At 44.2% G+C, this 18138-nt stretch overlaps 2 protein-coding genes across 2 annotated transcripts; one reads left to right on the forward strand and one right to left on the reverse strand.

The window, feature by feature from the left end:
• Positions 1–955: 955 nt before the first annotated feature.
• MYCFIDRAFT_36447 (uncharacterized protein) lies at positions 956–2122 on the reverse strand (the record flags this gene model as incomplete). Its single annotated transcript, XM_007927568.1, has 3 exons — positions 956–1462; positions 1520–1988; positions 2040–2122. 3 exons carry the CDS (start codon positions 2120–2122, stop codon positions 956–958), a joined length of 1059 nt encoding a protein of 352 aa, XP_007925759.1.
• A 4481-nt stretch (positions 2123–6603) lies between these two features.
• On the forward strand, positions 6604–14292 carry MYCFIDRAFT_174272 (uncharacterized protein; the record flags this gene model as incomplete). Its single annotated transcript, XM_007927966.1, has 5 exons — positions 6604–6622; positions 13200–13241; positions 13283–13539; positions 13569–14253; positions 14279–14292. 5 exons carry the CDS (start codon positions 6604–6606, stop codon positions 14290–14292), a joined length of 1017 nt encoding a protein of 338 aa, XP_007926157.1.
• Positions 14293–18138: the final 3846 nt, after the last annotated feature.

The raw sequence follows: 18138 nt of genomic DNA on the forward strand, positions 1-18138 counted from the left end.
ACTAGTATCATCTTTACTTGTCAAGCAGTACTAGAAAGGCGTTCTATGCTATTGTTGTTCGAAGAAATTCTTGGTCGTGCTGCCTTTGATAGAGCAAACTGGTCTCGCTAAAATAAAATCTCGATTCCCACTACTAGGAAGGACTGTCTGCCCTATCAGCTTGCACCTGTATAAAATATCATGAGCTATTATTATATACAACTCTGACACCTTTGGAGGCGAAATTTGGAATCGCGAGAAGGGCTATTGCGGACTTCACTTGCAGCTAGCATGTGATCGAATGCGGATCTGGCCGAGAACCCGAGTCTTGCCGCCTTGGCTGCGCGTCTAGACCCTTTCTCAAGTGGTGCAAGACTATCTGGATGGATGAGAGGATTGGAGGAGGTAAGTCTGCATGTCTTGATGAATTCTGAGTTGTTCTGACCTGTGCAGAATCTGCACCCACTTCGCAGCTCGATCGTAAAGATTACACCGATGGCAGGGGAGAATCGCGGCAGGGATCGGGAGGAGTTTACGGAAGCGCTCAACGCTCTGCGGAAGACTACGAGGTGTTTAAGCTGCACCATCCCGCTTTCACTACCTACGGCACCATGGTGCACCAGTACGTCTATTATGACCTCCTCCGAGGCAATTACGCCTCTCGCGAGGTCGTCGAGTACCTCAAGCGCACCGTCGACCTCCTCCCTGGCCTGAGGAATGACGTGGAGGAGAAGCTAGTGGTGGAAAAGCCGAAGTACGAGTGGTACTTGAACCATTAGAGGATCAACAAGGCTAGGCGAGCTAAGGCAGAGGCAGAGGATGCTGCGCGTCGCCAGTAGATAGAGATGAGGCCAGATTGGGTGGCTTTCACAGTTAGAAAGGCGAGAAATCAATGAGAACCATGTTGTAATGTGCAAGGCGGACCAGAGCCTGCCGAAGCGTTCTATATTCTATCGGGCTTGTCTGTCGTTGCGAGCTATTCGAGAACCTGCTTGATGTAATTTGCAAGAATCTCAAGAGAGAGGCCGCATCCACCACATACCACAATGACTACCTGACTAGAAGGCTTTAGATGATGCGGTAGCAGCTGACGAAGCTTGCCACTGTAGGCAGTCGCAAGCGCCACGCCACACGACGGCTCTACCAGGATTCGCTCATCGTCTGCAAACCTTTTACATGCCTCGACCGCCTCGGCGTCCGAAAGGACAGCAGTAGTGACGCGGCTCTTGTCCGATGCGTAGTCGTACGCCCTTTTGGCTACTTTACGTGCGCCAAGGGTGGTGGCTATACTGGTGATCGCCGGAAGAGTAATATGCTCACCCTTCTCGATGGACTGTGCAAGGGAGTCTGCGCCTTTCGTCTCCACAGCTAGGACTTTCGTTGAAGAGCTAAGTGCAGCATAATTGTCCAGACCTTGCATGATTCCACTGAACAGGCCTCCGCCACCGACGCTGCAGACAATGGCGTCTGGTAGTCTCAACTCCTCGTCATGAAATGCCGTAAGGGAGGCTTCTTCACTGCTCGGGTAATATCGGTCCACTTTTGACATTTGACGTGCGATCTCATCGACGATTGTGGAGTTGCCAGTCCATATCTCAGGTGCGTCGAAAGGGGGCACGTATACAGCATTTTCCCTTCTGGCCTTCGCGGCTGGCAGAGCTTCTTCTCTTAGGAAAGTGTCAGCGTCGACCCACGAAGAGCCGTTTTGGATCACCTCGGTAGCTCCAGCTGCTCGTAGCTTTCCGATCATATAGTCCGACGTCGACATTGGCACAACGATGGTAGCAGGACAACCAAGTGTCACTGCGGCATGCACACATGCGAGTCCAGCATTGCCGCCAGAGCTGCAGAAAAAGTGAGGCTTGGCAGATACCCCATTAGTGGCGATAGCATTCGCTTTTGAGTCATCCGTAGGGGCAGCTGACAGGTGTGACTTCAGATAATTGCCAACGCCACGACTTTTGAAGGATCCGGAAGGTTGGACATTCTCTAATTTGAGGTAGATTCTGCTACGATTGCATCAGTAAAGTGGTCTTTGTCAGTCTAAGACGACTTCTCACCATCCTGCTGCTTCAGATAACGTGCGAGACCATATCAAAGGTGTCTCGATCCATGGGTTCTTTGTTGATACAGCTTTGGCCATTCTGCGTGGAGAACGAAATTTTTGGAGAAGAGTTCTCAGATTATTTGGGAGAGCTCTCTCAGCTTATCAGTCCTTTCCAAACAGTGTGGTGATCACTTGGAAGAAGATGCTGGGTCATGGTTGCAGCCGATGTAGTTGACGACAAGTTCAAGAGTCACTCGGCGGAACGGCGGAACGGCGGAACTGTCGGATCTGCAGCGGAAGTACGTCTTGGCATTCCGCTGGCGCGACGACGACATTGCCGCTCCCCTTCTCGCCCTCCAACTAGAATATCTCTTCAGCACTCTTCCAAGAAGCGTTAGTATCATGACAGCAATACCATACCACGGCATGTCACCTGCCTCTGATCGACACGTCGCTGCAATCGCAGCCAGCCTGTTAGGATGTTGATGTTATAGAAGTTGATTACTGAGTACTCACTAGTTAGCGCCTGTAATCATAATTATAGTCAATAATAAGTGAATAATCAGTAATCATAATCACGTAATTATATAATCAGTACCTATAGTAATGCTTAGGGTTAGGAAGGAGGTAGATTTATAAGCCGTTATCGTTACTAGCGCTAGAGACCGAGTATAAGACTAGCAGTAGTAGTAGTCCTTCGTCCGCCTCTTCTAAGGCGGCCAATTCCAATAGCACCTTAGCAATACCTGTTCTTATCCAATTCTTCGAGCACTTATTTATACGAATATAGTTACTATTTATCCGTACGCGGTCCTATCTAGTAGTGCGGCGGCTCTTACTAAAAGTCCTCTCGGACTCGGCGGATATAGCGAAGGCGGATAATGTATCGATAGCCAATTGCTATAACGCTAGATCGCACGTCTTCCGCTATTAGATCTACTAGCTAATAGGACTTATATAAGAAGGGTATATTAGCAGGTAGATAGGGTGGTAGTAGGTACGAGTAGTATTCGATAAGGAGCTAGGAGGAGAGGGAGGAAGGCAGGAGAGTTGGCCCAACGCTAAGCGCCAAGCCCTACCTAAGGCATTAAGACCCTAGCTTTACTCGGCCTAATTACATGCCAATCACGTGTAGCCTCTTTAGCTCTAACACACGCTTCCCTTCCAAAGGCCGCGCCCTCGTAGCCTGCCTATGTCCCACGACCTCTATTGCCGCTAACTTAGCTAGTCTAATAAGCTACTTAGCCCGCGCTAAATTGAACACTCAACTACCTAATTATATAACTATATCAAACCTCACCTCTAACAATACAATGTACAACTCTAACTGCGCTACCTCTATATACAATAAACTATAAAGTAATATGTATCTATAAGAATTAAAGGCCTTCGACTAATTACAATACGAGCGCGTCTTCCCTACTATAATAGGTAGACGTACGAGGTATTGCAGCCCTGCCTCCGCTCTAAGTAATATCGTACCGAGTTCTTTACGTCTACTCTTAAAAGACCTAGCAATGTCCGCTTCCGAGGGTTGTTCTTGTCGTTACGAGGGATTGTTCTTTACTATCGTAGTTTTACTAGCCCTAATTAGTTAGGTTTAGCGGCCTTTAAGTGTTAACTAATTATATCTTTCAAAAAAATACAGCTCGTCTAGTTTCTATAGGTGAAGGCCATTATAAGTGCAGTAGTAGAGGTTCGCCTCGCTTAAAGGGTCGGAAAGATCGAGGAGTAACCTATTGTCCGCAAGATCGACCCCGGCTAGCTTAGCTCTATAGTTTTGCCCTTAGTTAGTCCATTAGTCGCTTAATCTTTTGACTTAGTCAAAGTTTTAACTTAGCCTCAAAGTTTGATCAAACCTTTAATAGGCTTAAAGCTTTGATTAAAGTTTTGATTAAAGGTGCCTTAGGCTCGTAGTGTAGGTGAGGTTGTGTCTGCAGGCGTAGCGACAATAGCAAGTGATGTTAACAATAGTAGCGCTAGTCGTCTTAGCGCTAACTTCACCTTCTTTAACTAATAACAACTCGGCAACACCGTTACTAACATAGCGGTATCCTTCCTTTCTTAAACAGCAATACACCCCGCAACACTATTACTAATATAGCCGCGCCGGCCACGCCGATTGCCTAGGCCTCGAGGCCTCGACGGAATGAGGGAATAAGAGGGGGACCTGTAGGGCGCGTTAGTAAAGAGGTAGAATCCTTAAAAGAGCAGGCAATTAGTTAACGCGTCGTAGCGCGCTTATTGACACTCGGTGCGCGTTTACTATAGTAGTGTAGTCTTATTGTCCTTTGTTACTAACAATTGCTTGCTTCTAATTGGTTAGCTAATAGCACCCCGGGGGTAGCATTAATCCTAGGCCTTAGTAGTAACATTATAAGCTTTTGGCCTTCTTCTTGTTCTTCACGCTAGTCTAATACTCATCCAACAACTCGGTTATATCCTTAAAGGAGTCTTTAGCTTCCTATAAGTCCTATTCTAGTAAATAGCCTTGCTATCTTAGTAGGTACTCCTTCTTGCCCTTCCTAGTCCGGTGCTATAGGATACGTTCTATAGACTACAGTTCTTCACTATTAGCTAAGACTTCTTCTAACTTAGCAGGCGCTTTATTACCTTCGCGTTAATAGTATAGCTTAAGGAGGGATATATAGAAGGTGTTATAGATAGTGTAATAGGGTAGAAGCTACAACTAGTAGGCCTATATGCCCTTCGGTTCTCGGATGCGGAATAGGCCAATGTATCTTAGTGCGAGCTTAAGCCTTGTTTTGCTATTAGGTAATAGGTGTTTGCGGATGCGGAGGTTCTTCGTACTAAGTATAACTATATCGCCTTACTTAAAGGTTATCGGTGTGTAACGCTTGTCGTAGTAGGTCTTTTAGTACTCTTAAGCCTTTGTCAACTTCTCGGCTATCTTAGTATAGATTTCTCGTATCTTCTAAACCCTCTCAATAGCCGCTAGTGTCTTAGATTGACCCGCTTCCCTTTCCTTACGCTCGGCCTTAAGCGATAGGGGGTCTTGTAGTAGCGTAGGGTTGCTTCCTATTATAGCGAAATAAGGTAACACCTTAGTAGATAAGTGGACACTGTTGTTGTATACAAATTCGGCTAGTTGTAGGAGATTAACCTAATCCTTAGGGTTCTCGTTAATATAGCTGCGTAGGTACTGCTATAGGGTAGCATTCTGTCTCTCTATTTGACCGTCAGTCTATAGATAGAAGGCTGTTAATAGCCGATACTTTAGTCTTAGCTATAGGCATATTTCGCTCTAATAGTGCGATATGAATGTCGAGCCCCTATCGGAGACTATCCCCTTAGGGGTTCCCTAATAGGTATAGAAGATGTCAGTCTATAGCGCCTTAGCTAGGTTAATAGCCGTCCAATCCTTTCGGGTAGGAATGTAACGAGCGCCCTTAGTAAACCGGTCTACGACAACTAGGATAGCATTATATACATCCTTGCTTCCCCTACGCTTAGTAGGCGGAAGGCCTATAATGAAATCTATTATAAGCTTAGTAAATGGCTTCTTTAGAACAGGGAGTGAAGACAACTCGCTAAATGGTAAGTGCTTTAGTGCTTTAACTCGTTAATATACGGCACACGTGTTTACGTAGTCCTTTATGTCCCGCTTACTATTTAGCTAGTAGTATGTGCGCGATAGTAGCTCGTGCGACCTCTCTATGCTATAGTGACCGGCAAGCTTACTATTATAGTGTCGCTTGAGAAGTTCTTGTCTAATCGATTGTTTAGCGGGGACATAGTATCTGCCCTTAAACCTTAAGTGACCTTTGTCGTCGATCGACCAATTACTCTTACTAGATCGAGTCTTTCGCCTACTTACAAGCTTGTCTATACGTTTAGCAGCAAAGGCGTCCCTCTGCTAAGCCCGTAACAGCTCATCTATAAACGATTAACTATCCCTATTTGCAAGGTTATTTAACAGCACCCTCGCTATTAAACGAGGTACGCATTGTATGTATCTAATAGTACTAGCAGCCGGATCAACTGCAGCAGTGCTATCGCTGTTACTATATATAGCGATGTCGACTAGGGAGTTATTATAACTTCTCCTATCTGTGTCCTTAATACGTACTGTTAATATAGCAAGAGCATTAATATACTTTAAGCCGTCGCGGAGTCCGGTAAGCCGCTTATCCTACGCTTGCTTATTAACAACACGGGCTATAGCAATCTTATGCTATAGGGTTGGAAACAATGAATTGATAGATTGCTAAGTCCCGCTGTCGTAATCAGGTCGCCTCGATAGGCTATTAGCAGGGTTGCTTACGCCTAGCCGATATAACACATTAAAATCAAACCTAGCGAGGTAGACGGCCTATCTAGCCTATCGACCTATAACCCTAGTAACCTTCGTAATTCTACGGAGGTTGTTATAGTCCGTATAGACCTGAATAGTATGCTAGGCACTATCGAGATAGTAGCGCTAGTGCTTGAAGGCTTTAATAATAGCTAAGAGCTCTTACTCGTAGGTCTCGTAGCGACGCTTAGCATTAATCATCTTCCTCGAGAAGAAGGCAATTAGGTGCTAGTAGTGGTCACTGTCTAACTACTAGGACATTATGGCTAATATAGCGAACTGTGAAGCGTTAGTCTCAATTCGGATCTGCTTGTTTAGTACAAAATAGTGTAATAGAGGGACTTTAGTAAATCGCTTCTTCAAACCGTTAAAAGCGGCTTATGCTCTATTAGTCTATTTGAACTCTCTAGTTGGGTTAGCCTTAGTTTTAGTGAGCTCAGTTAGGGGCATTACATGCCGTGAATAGCCCTTAATAAACCGGCGGTAGAAATTAGCGAAGCCGAGGAACGATTGAAGCTCCTTAATAGACGTAGGAACAGGCCATTTAGTAATTGTTTTAATCCGATTAGGATCAGCCTTAACACTATTAGTTGATACGATGAAACTAAGGAAGGCCACCTCCTTAGTAGCAAAGGTGCATTTAGAAGGCTTGTAATATAGTCTATAGGCTCGTAGGCGATCGAGCACCTTGCGGACTGCAGCCTAGTGCTCCGCAATGTTAGGTAAGTGTGTGTAAACTAGGATGTCATCTAGGTAAACCATACAGAGATGGTCTAATAGGCCCGAAAGGGCCCGATTAATGTAGGACTAGAATGTGGTAGGGGCATTAGCTAGCCCAAATGGCATAACTAAGTATTCAAAATAGCTATAACGAGTGCGGAAGGCTGTTTTCTATTCATCGCCCTTACGAATGCGGATACGATAGTACGCATCCTTAATGTCTAATATAGTGTAGTAGTAGGTACTAGAAAGGCGGTCGAGGGTCTTATTAATAAGCGGGAGTAGATAGCGGTCTTTAATAGTAATAGCGTTAAGCCTACGATAGTCGATACATAGGCGTAGGCTACTATCCTTCTTTAGTACGAACAGGATAGGTACACTAGCAGGGCTGTTACTATACCGTATCCGGCTATTAGCTAGGTTTTCCTCTAGGTACTTACGCAACATAGCAAGCTCTCGTTTACTAAGGTTGTAGAGGGGTCTAAAAGGGACCTCTTTGCCCTCTATAATATCAATCTTATAATCCGTCTCTTTAAATATAGGCAATGTCGATGCTAAGTAGTGTTCAAACACATTAATGTAGGTTTCTCGAATAGGCTCCGGTATACGAGCAAGCTAATTAGGATCTATGCTATTAGGGGGCATAGGCTTATCGTTATCGCCTAATAGGTCGATTGTTAGGTTAGCTGCGGTAGGTGTTAGGTTGCCGATGAATAGAACCCTAATATCGTTAGGGCACTCGCTAACATCGATGTGTTTAATGTCCTCTTTCCTAGCGATTCTAAATCGCTACTGTTAACTACCTAAGTCTATAACTATAGTATAGTACTTGAGAACAGGGTTACTAATAACAATCTTAGATGGGAGGCTGTCTATGTCTACCGCGTAGGCAGTGAAGTTTAGTAGGCGCTCATTGCCGAGGTCGTCCTTTAGGGCTATATAGATATAGTAGGCCCTATAGGTCAAGTGCCGAGCGTTATTAAACCAAGCAAGGGTTGGTAGGTTAGTCCTAGGCAGTTGTCGAAGGTCTAATTGCTTAGCTAGGCGATAGCTAATAAGGGCGCTAACTGAATTTCCTAGATCTAGTATAACCTTAGTCTTATAGTTAGTGTCGGGCCCGGATATGAGACAGGTACGTGTAATAGCTAGCACAATGTCGATAGTCTTACGCCGTACGAGGCTAACAGTTAGTGCGGCGCTTACTCTTTTTTCGAAGGACCGATAGGGATAGCATTAGCGGCTGAAAGGTGCTTACGGTGCTTAGCGGTAGCACGGTCGATTCGGGCCTAATCCTTAGGTTTGTCGTATTAGCCTAGTAGATAGCTAGTGCTGTTACAGTTGAAGCACTTCAACCCGGTTAGTAGACTGCCGTAGCTGTTGTTATTGTTAGTAGAGCGGTTAGTATTGTAGGGATACGAGCCCCTTCTACGGCCTCTATCGCGGCCTCCTCTATATAGCCGGCGGCTACGGCCTCTTCTACGGTTATTGTTACTGTTCCTATTGTTAGTATTGTTGTTATAGTAGGAACCTTAGTTTCCTCCGCGGCTACTACGATTGCCGCGGTTAGTACTAGCTAGTCGGATCCTCGATTCTAGTCGTTGTTAGAGCTAAACAGCCCGCTCGGCTGTTTCTACTTCGACTATGAATTAAATGCGTGTTAGGTTAGCCTGTTTAAACACACGGCGGCGGTCCAATTCAAGGACTAGTTCCCATCTCAGTTTAGGTCGTATCTTAGATATCCAGATAGAGTCGGTTTTGGGTAGTAAATCGTCCTCGAGGGTCTTCAAATAGGCCTTAAATAAGCGAGCCGATTGATCAGTCTTTTGTTTAGCTCGAAGGTATTAGTCCTAAGCGTGTTGTTGCCTTAGTATAGGGTTTCTAAGGGTGTCTAGTATAATGGTCTTATAGTCTTGCCACTAAACAGCGGTCTAATTAGTAAGGGAGTCGAAATAGTTATCCTAGGTGCGCTTTAGGTCTCTATCAATGTATTGCATAGCATAGACGACTAGTAAGTAGTCATCTAGCAGGGCCCTTAGTGCATTCCGCTAGTTCAATTCACAATTACGTATGTAATCATTGTACTGCTTGCGGCTAGAGCTATCAAATACGGTACAGTCTTTAAGCTTAGCATCCTTCTTTTAAATAGAAGGTACTGCTACTAGTTCTAGTCTAGCAGTAGTTGTTAGGGCTTCCTATAGGCGGCGAATCTCGAGGAGATTATCCTTTAGCTGTTGTTCTTAACGTAGGGCAGTAAGCCTGTTCTAAGTAGCTTCTTGAAGTCTCGCTACTAGTTAAGGGCTAAAGGCTGGCTAGCTATATCGTCGATTAACAATGTTGTTAAGAATGTCGTTAACAGGCAATTCTAGATCATCACCTAGAATTGCAGGTTCTTCTTTAGTAGGTCCTATAGCAGGCTCTTCGGTAGGAGGCACTTTAGCAGGTGCTCTAGTAGGCACTTTAGTAGGCACTATGCTACTAGCATTGTCGTTGCTAGCGCTGCTAGCGGCAGCACGGTTGTTGTTTCGTAATAAGCCGGCTATTGTAATAGGGGGTAATACTAATAATGTATTGTTAGCCCCTAAGATACGGATGTAGCGGAATTAGTGGGTATTAGTCTAGTGCGATTGACTTAGTATAATAGGCCGTATAGAAGGCCTTGCTTGATGATTAGTACGGTTGTTTCGATAGAATAGTACGTGTAGGTCCCGTTCTTAGGGCGCAATATAGTTAGATTAGTCTTGTTCGTAGCTATACCGCTAAAAGCTTGAAATAAGGACTATCTAGCTACTACCCTTAAAGGGTGGATCGAATACTGTATAAGAAGGGTATATTAGCAGGTAGATAGGGTGGTAGTGGGTACGAGTAGTATTCGATAAGGAGCTAGGAGGAGAGGGAGGAAGGCAGGAGAGTTAGCCTAACGCTAAGCGCCAAGCCCTGCCTAAGGCATCAAGACCCTAGCTTCACTCGGCCTAATTATATGCCAATCACGTGTAGCCTCTTTAGCTCTAACAACTTATTAATACTAGCTTCTCGAAGCTAACTAGTAGTAGTACTATTAGACTAGCGTAGATAAAGGCTTCGAAGGGGTCCTCGTTAGTAGCAATAAGGTTAGTTTAAGACTTAATTTGCTAGCGTTTAAGGTCCGAGAGCCCTTCGAAGGAACGTTATAGTATAGACTATAGTTAATAGCTTCCGAAGCGTGCCTTATAATCGCTCTAAAGCGCTCTCGTACGCGAGAGTAAGGTATCTACGTCTACTATAGAGCGGCCTTAAAGCCAAGCAAGTCGTCGAGTTAGATATAGCAATACTACAGTTACGTAGAGAGGGCTCTTCTAGTTAAGGCTATAGTACTTCTTAAACAGTACGCTTGCAACGTTAATAGATCGAATAAGGACTATCCGGTACTTATTCTTAATAGCTAAGCGACTAAAGTGGCTTCTTAGATACTCTATAGACTCTTAATATATATCGAATATAATAGTATTGCCTTCAAGCCGAAGGGTAACCTCTTTAAATAGATTGAGGAACCTCCGAGTATACGTAAGGACCTTCTAGTTATCCTCGGATAAGCTAAACTCGCGGAGGTATAGTATTCTATCGAAGAAGGTGTTTAGAATAGGCCTTATTTGAATAGCCTCTTCTATTATTAGAAGCTAACTATTCTATCGTGTCTCGCTAGGGATCTTTAGAGTTATATATAGCAATTAAAGCTAGGCCTTATAGACTTCTTAGAAGATGTTGTAGTTGTCGTTCTTACGAAGAAGTTTAGCGAGAGCGAATAGCCGCTATAGTAGACCTTGCTTAACAAACGAGTCTACGTCTATATCGAGCTACCTAGATATAGATACGCTATTACTATCGTTAGTTAGCACTGTTTGACTAAACTCTTCGCTTTCTGCGGCCTCTACGTCCTTCGCAAATATAAAGGCTATTATTATACGGTTAAGAATATAGCTAATATAGCGCAACCGACGGTCCTTCTAGTGCGAGTGCCCTTATAAGTCTATAAAGCGCTTAATAGCTAGACTAAGCGTATTGTTATTGGAACCACTATTAGTCGTTATCTAGCCGAGTTTGCTAGATATTTAGAAGGTTAAGAAGTATAGAAGAACAGCCTTTACAAGGAAGTCACTAGTATAAGAACTAGGTAGCAAATGTAGCAAATCTAGCAGTATTTAGACTAGCTTACCGCGTAGATTAATATACTAGCAATTAATAGCTTAGAAGAACTTATAGCCGTGCTATAACTTCTAGGTATTAGTATAGAAGTGAAGACAGCTAAGCGCTTCTAATAGTGCGAGTTTAACTCGTTCTCGCTAGCCCTCGAAGTTATATAGAATACGAGGATATAGTAAGGTATAGCTCTTAAGAAGGACGTCTTCTGCGTATAGATTAACCGCTAGGATAAGCTCTTTGAATTCCTTTGTAACTAGTGCGTTATAAGCGATACTGCTAGCTATTGCAAAGCGAGCTAGAGCGTACCTAAACTTGTCCTTATCGGCGGCTCCTTTAAGGATATTAATAGTCTTGTCCGAGTTAATAGTACCTTGCTTCTTCTACAGCGCCGAGAGGTTAATCTTAGTCTAATAGGTACTATCAAGTTTCCGCTTCTTACTGCCGATAAAGATGAAGTGCTTCTTTGCTAGGTACTAAGGCGCGTTACTAGAATTAGAAGCATACCGATTAGGGTCGTTATCGTTATAGTAGATATAGTAGAAGGCCTTATGCCTGCCTCTATCTACCTTTAAAGGCTCCCTATCTTTTAGTACTCTCGCATACGCCTATAATACTAGATCTAGCTAATTTCTGCCTCTTCTGCGCCTCTTTAACTCAGTAACCGTAGGCGTAGGTATCGGCTATACTATATTCGCTATATTCGAGGACTGCGAGGTAGATAGTCGTATAGTATTCGAAGATTAGAGGAACAAGGTATCCTCGTCTAGTATTAGAGATAGTAGTTTATTAGCTTCGGAGGTTAGAAGGTCGCTTAGATCGCTCGAATCTTTATAGAATAGTATCCGATCTAGTAGGTTGTTTTCCCGACTCGATACTTAGGTATTTATATAATTTTCTAGCACTTTTTGAGTTAGTTTATGCTTCTTACGGAGGTTGTCTCGCATGTCGAAGGTGTTGTTATCTTAAATTAAACAATGAATATTAAACTTTGAGTTTGCTAGCGTACGGCTAAGCCGTACGGACCTTGCCGTCTGTATTAAGCGAAGCTTATCTATTAGGCTTAGCTAGACCCTAAGGGGCTAATATAATGTAATCTTAGCGGTTTAGGTAGGCGCGATAGCAAGCTCGAATACTAATATCTACGACTAATTCTATACTTAACTAACAATAACAACCTTAGCAACCTTAGCAACCTCGCTATCGATTAGACGGTATAGCACCCTATCGATCCGATCCTTGAAATATATCTGCCGTATCGGGCACTACGATTTTAGCCCGAGAAAGCACTCTTCTAAGTAGACATACGGTTTTCTACTAAACTTAAAGTAGCGACGAGAACCTAGCGCTATTCGCCTTCCTTTCCGCTCTATGCCCTTCTAGACTCGATTAACACTATTAGATATACGCTCCTAATAGACTCCGGCCCTTTTAACGATCTCCTTAGTATAGCGAAGGCTCTTTGTCGTCTTCCTTATAACCCTTCGATATAGCAACTATAAGCCCTCCTTTTCCGCCTCTCTAATATACTGCTTGAAGTCCTTCTATACTACTTCTTCGATAAAGGATAGTATACCGGCTTGTTAGAAGTATAGCTAAGCAGGAGTAATATAACGGTCGGTTTAGTTAAGAGTTGGATAAGTCGCTAGTACGTCCTTTAGCAATAACTATAGGTAATAGCTTTATAGTGCTAAGAAGGCTTTAGTTAACTAGTCGGAAGTCTATACTAGCGGTAGTAAGAGGTCTTCCTCTTAAGAAGATATAGACTTAGCAACCTATCCAAATTAGCGACCTCGTATACCTATATTCCACTTACTTACCTCTCGATAGAAGTGCCCTATTTTAGGTATATTATTATCTATAGAAATAGGAGGAAACAGTGTAAATTTAATACCTACTATAGGTGTAACATACACCCTAGTATTGCCTAGAAACAGCCGACTGATTGCTAATTATAATCACTAGTCACTCACTCAATAATCATAATCGTAGTCACATGTGATTACAGTGACTAGTGATTATTAGTAGTCAATAATCAACAAGTATAGTTGATGTTGACATACCCGTCTCTGTTAACGCAGCAATATTCTCGCCATCGCTTCCCACAGTCCCCATTCTCAGCATAGTCGGCCTGCTGAGCGACTCTGGTGCGGTCTCATACTTCATTACCATCAGCTGTGTGCTGGCAAGACGACTGCATGGCCGACCGCTGCTGTTGGGCCGCTGGTCTTTGGGGCTGTTGTATACTAATTCATCTATGACAGGAGAGAGTATACAAGGCCGGTCGAGCACATTCATCGCAATTGTTGATAAGCAGAGTGAAGGCGCATGGAGAGCTTGATCAGAAGCTATGGGGTGCAAGGCGAAGTGGAGACCCACAGCTACAGCTTCATCAGGCAGTTGGAGCACTTCCCATCTTTCACTATTCTCCAGAGCATACATATACCTGCGACGCTCACATCCGTGATAGAAACGACAATCAAGATGGCTACGACCACCCCTCCATTCATCCTCACCCGCGCCACACCCCAAGACATCCCCGAGATATGCAGCCTGATGTACGACAGCTTCCCTCCCCACATCCGACTCCTATTCATGGGCTGCGAATCTCTCGACGATCTACCAAAATACCAAGAACAATGCATCCATCGAATGCACACCGATAAATCCGACATCTGGATTCAAGTTCGAGACCGAGCGACTGGCAAAGTGATTGCGGCCGCGAATTGGAAAGTCTATGTCAATGGCGAGCCCGAAGATCTCGGAGAGGAAATCCCGGATTGGGTTTCTGAGGGGCAGAAATGGCGGAGTGAGGAGGCGAAGAGGATTATGGGGGAGAGGAGGAAGACGGCGAATCCGGGGCCTTTTGTTCGTAGGTTTTTTTCTTCGACCATTCAAAAGATTTCCCTGTTTACTTTTGATATTTTGCTCATACATATCACTTTCAGATCTTCATATTTGTTTCACCAGTTCGGAGTACCGAAGGCGCGGCGCAGGCTCGATGCTATTACAATGGGGCGTGGATGTTATATATTGTAGATAAGCGGTAAACCGATAGAATTGCTTGCTTTTCGAACAAAGGACTCACTAGCTACTTATATACCCTAGCGCCAAGAATCACAAGCTATTACTAAGCCGTAAGTGAATGACCTCGCAACTTCCTTCTCCTTCTCTTGCTTATAAATCCAACTAGACTCGTACATTCCCGAGTATTCTAACACTCCCTCTACTTAGCTATTTAGCCGTAAACCAAATAGCTAAGTCCTAATGCTTCTTAATCGTTTTTATTGTCCCTAGGACTCTTTTTACGTTTTCTTCGAACTTCCCTTTTGTTAGGGGCTTAGTAAGGAAGTCCGCGAGTTGGTCCTTTGTCGGAATATACTTTATATCGACTAGCTTGTCCTCGACTAGTTCCCGTACGTAATGTGCCGCTACGTCGATATGTTTCGTTCTAGAATGAAATTCCGGATTTCGTACTAAAGCGATAGCCGCCTTATTGTCCCCGTAGATAATCGTAGGTTCTTTATAGTCGTCTTCCGTAAGGTATCCGACTTGCTCGAGGAAATTTCGGATCCAAATAGCTTCTTTTGCGGCGTAGGATAGCGCTAAGTATTCGGCTTCCGTAGTACTAGTCGTTACGGACCTTTGTAGTTTAGTAGACTAAGATATAGGTCCTCCGGCTAGTAGGGATATATATCCCATCGTTGACTTCCTAGTTGAGTCCGCCGCGTAATCCGAATCGGTATAGATAACCGGTAGACGAGTAACTAGAGTACTCGTATTGTTTTCGTTCTTCGGGATAGGACTATACTTTATATAGTAGTCCCGAGTGTTCCCTAGGTATCTAAGGCCGTAGATACCTCCGTCGTAGTGTCTCCTAGCCGGATTTACCGTAGATTAGCTTAGTCTCTGCGTTAGAAAAGATATATCCGGCCTCGTAGCTCGTACGGTCCAATTTAGTTTTCCGATAAGTCGTTAGTATCTCCGGACGTCTACTACCTCCTCGTCCTTTGTTATAGGTAGTAAATTCGTATATCCGTTTGCCGGAGTCGATACTCGGAAGGTTTCGTCTAGATCCAAGCCCTCTTCTCTAAGCGTATTTTCGATATAGTGCCTTTAATCTAGTAGTATAGATCCGTCGGCCTCTCTCTCGATTCGTACGCCTAGTATAAACTTAGCGGGACCTAGATCCTTCATTTCGAACCTCTGTATAAGCCCGTCCTTTAGCGGTTTAACCTCCGCCTCTGTCTTCGCTAGTATAATAAGATCGTCGACGTACAACGCGACTATTAGCGTATAGTCGCTATTAACGAAGACCGATTAATCCGCGGGTATAGCGTAGAGGTCGTATTCTTCAAAGAAGGCCGTAATAGTCTTATTCCAAACTCGTCCGGATTGTTTTAGTCCCGGTACTCCTTTTAGGAGTTTAAGTACTTTATTAGTTCCGGGAACATCTAGGCCTTCCGGGATAGCTAGGTAGACTTCCTCCGTTAGTTCTCCTAGTAGGTAGGCACTTACTACGTCCATTTGGAATATAGCAAGTCCTTTACTAGCGGCGATAGCTAGGAGAAGGCGTAGGCTTTCGAGACGTATTACCGGAGAAAACGTCTCAAAGTAATCGATTCCGTAGCGTTGCGTAAAGCCCTTTCCTACTAATCTCGCCTTAAATTTATCAATTTGTCCGTTCGGTAGTATTTTTACTTTAAAAACCTATTTCGGAGTAATAACGTTTATTTGCCCTTTTCCGTCCTTTAGCTTAGAATAGTCGACAATCTCGTAGGTATTGTTAGCCGTTAAGGACTCGATGTGTTCTTTAATAGCGTCTTTCTACTGTCGGGAGTAAGGGCCGGTAATAGCCTCCGTATAGGTCTCGGGGGTAGGTATTTCGAAAGCCTTTCGATAGTCGACTTTTAGAGCTGCTAGCCCTATTTCGTCCCTTAGTCTCTTAGGTGCTTTAGGGACCCTCGTAGACCTTCGTAGTTCCCCTTCGTTTAAATCCGTAGTAGTAGAAGCCGTAGGAGTAGTAGACCTTTCGTCGTCGTTTTTATTTAAACCGTCTTCTTCGTCTTGCGGTTTCGTAGTATTATCTTCGGCTTCGGAGTCTCCCTCTACTTCCTCTACTTCTCGAGACTCTCCTTTATCTAGGATATCGATATCTCCGTCGTCGTTGTCCGTAATAGGCCGTAGGGTAGGTAGCTCTTCTCCGGATAGTAGGCTACTTCCCTTAGTCGATTCGTCGAATTTAACGCTAGTATAGATCCCGATAGCGTCCGTCTTAGGATTATAGATCCTATACTGTTTCGTAGACTTCGTATATCCGACGAAGATTCCCGGGAATGCCGTCTTTTCTAGCTTATCTTTCCTTTTCTCTTTAGGAATAAACGGATAGGCTAGGCAGCCGAATACCCGTAAGTGTTCTCCGCTAGGCTTTCTTCCGGTATAGAGCTCCTCGGGAGTTATATCTTTTCCTTTAATAGGTAGCCTATTATGTAAATAGGTAACCGTATAGGCCGCTTCGCCCCAAAATCGTTTAGGTAATCCGGACCCTTCTAAAGCTGCCCGTACCTTAGTTATAATAGTACGGTTTTGTCTCTCTGCTACTCTGTTTTGTTCCGGAGTATAGGGCGTCGTTGTTTCGATTCGTAGTCCCGGATAGGCCTTAAGAGCTTTAATAAGCTCCGGAGCGTTGTCGATTCTTACGGCCTTTAGTTTCCTCCCGGTTTCGAGTTCGGCCTCGTTTTTCTAAGCCTTAAAGGCTTCGTATACGTCGCTTCTATAGCGAGTAAGACGGATATCTAACCGTCTCGTAGCGTCGTCCGTAATCGTTAGTATATACCTGTTTCCTCCTAAGGTACTGTACTTATACGGACCCCAAAAATCGATATATACCCTATCTAGGCAATAGTCTGCCTTTTCGGGTTCTTCTCGACTTTGTCGTCTATCGGACTTCGTAGTAATATAAGTCTCGCAAGACTTATTTAACGTCGAAAGCTCCGGGACTCCTAGTAGTACTTTATGTACGTTTCGTTGTTTTTCGTCTCCCGGATGTCCTAGGCGTCGGTGCCAAAGTAGCGTAGTACCTTTAGTCGTAGTAGTAGCTATTCTCGAAGTCCCGATAGACTCGGATTCCTTTAGAACGTAGGACCTTCCGACGCGTACTCCTTTTGCTAGTTCTTCGTTTCCTCTTCGAAGTATAGCCCCTTCTTTAGTAAATAGAGTCGTAATACCTCGTTCCGAGAGTTGGCTTATCGAAAGCAGGTTATAACCGATCTCCGGTACGTATATAACGTCCGGAATCGTAGTCGGAATTCCTTTAAACCGGACAAGGATTGTACCGGATCCCGCGACCTTTATTGTTTTACCGTTCGCTAGAGTAACTTTTCCGGTTATTTCCTTATAGTCCGTAAAGTAGTTCTTGTCGTTAGACATATGTCTAGTGCATCCGGAGTCTAGGATCCAATCCCCTTTATTAGATAGTCGAGTCGTAGAATCGATAGCCGTCTAAGCCGCGATCTTAGATTCCTCCTTATTTTCCTGGACTTTTCCGTTCTTTTGGTCCCATTTATATTTCCTACAGTCCCGTTTAAAGTGCCCGACCTTTTGGCAATAGTAACACGTCTTTCCTTTAGCTTTGTTAGGCGTATTAGTCGTATTGCCCTTCTTTCCGTTACCGGCCTTATCTTTCGCCGCTTCCTTAGTATATCGGGCTACTACTTCGTCGCCTTTAGAAGTAGTAATAGTATATTCAACGTCCCGTAGTCGCTGAACTAGTTCCTCGTAGGAAAGAGTAGATAAACCGGCCGCCTTTAAGGCGAATACGGTAGACGAATACTCTTCTCCTAAGGACGAAATAAGGACTGCCTTCTTAGAGGCCTCCGAGGGAACTTCGTCTTTATCCGCGGCC

This window comes from Pseudocercospora fijiensis, assembly GCF_000340215.1.
Source record: "Pseudocercospora fijiensis CIRAD86 unplaced genomic scaffold MYCFIscaffold_4, whole genome shotgun sequence".
In the NCBI taxonomy this organism is placed as follows: Eukaryota; Fungi; Ascomycota; class Dothideomycetes; order Mycosphaerellales; family Mycosphaerellaceae; genus Pseudocercospora; species Pseudocercospora fijiensis.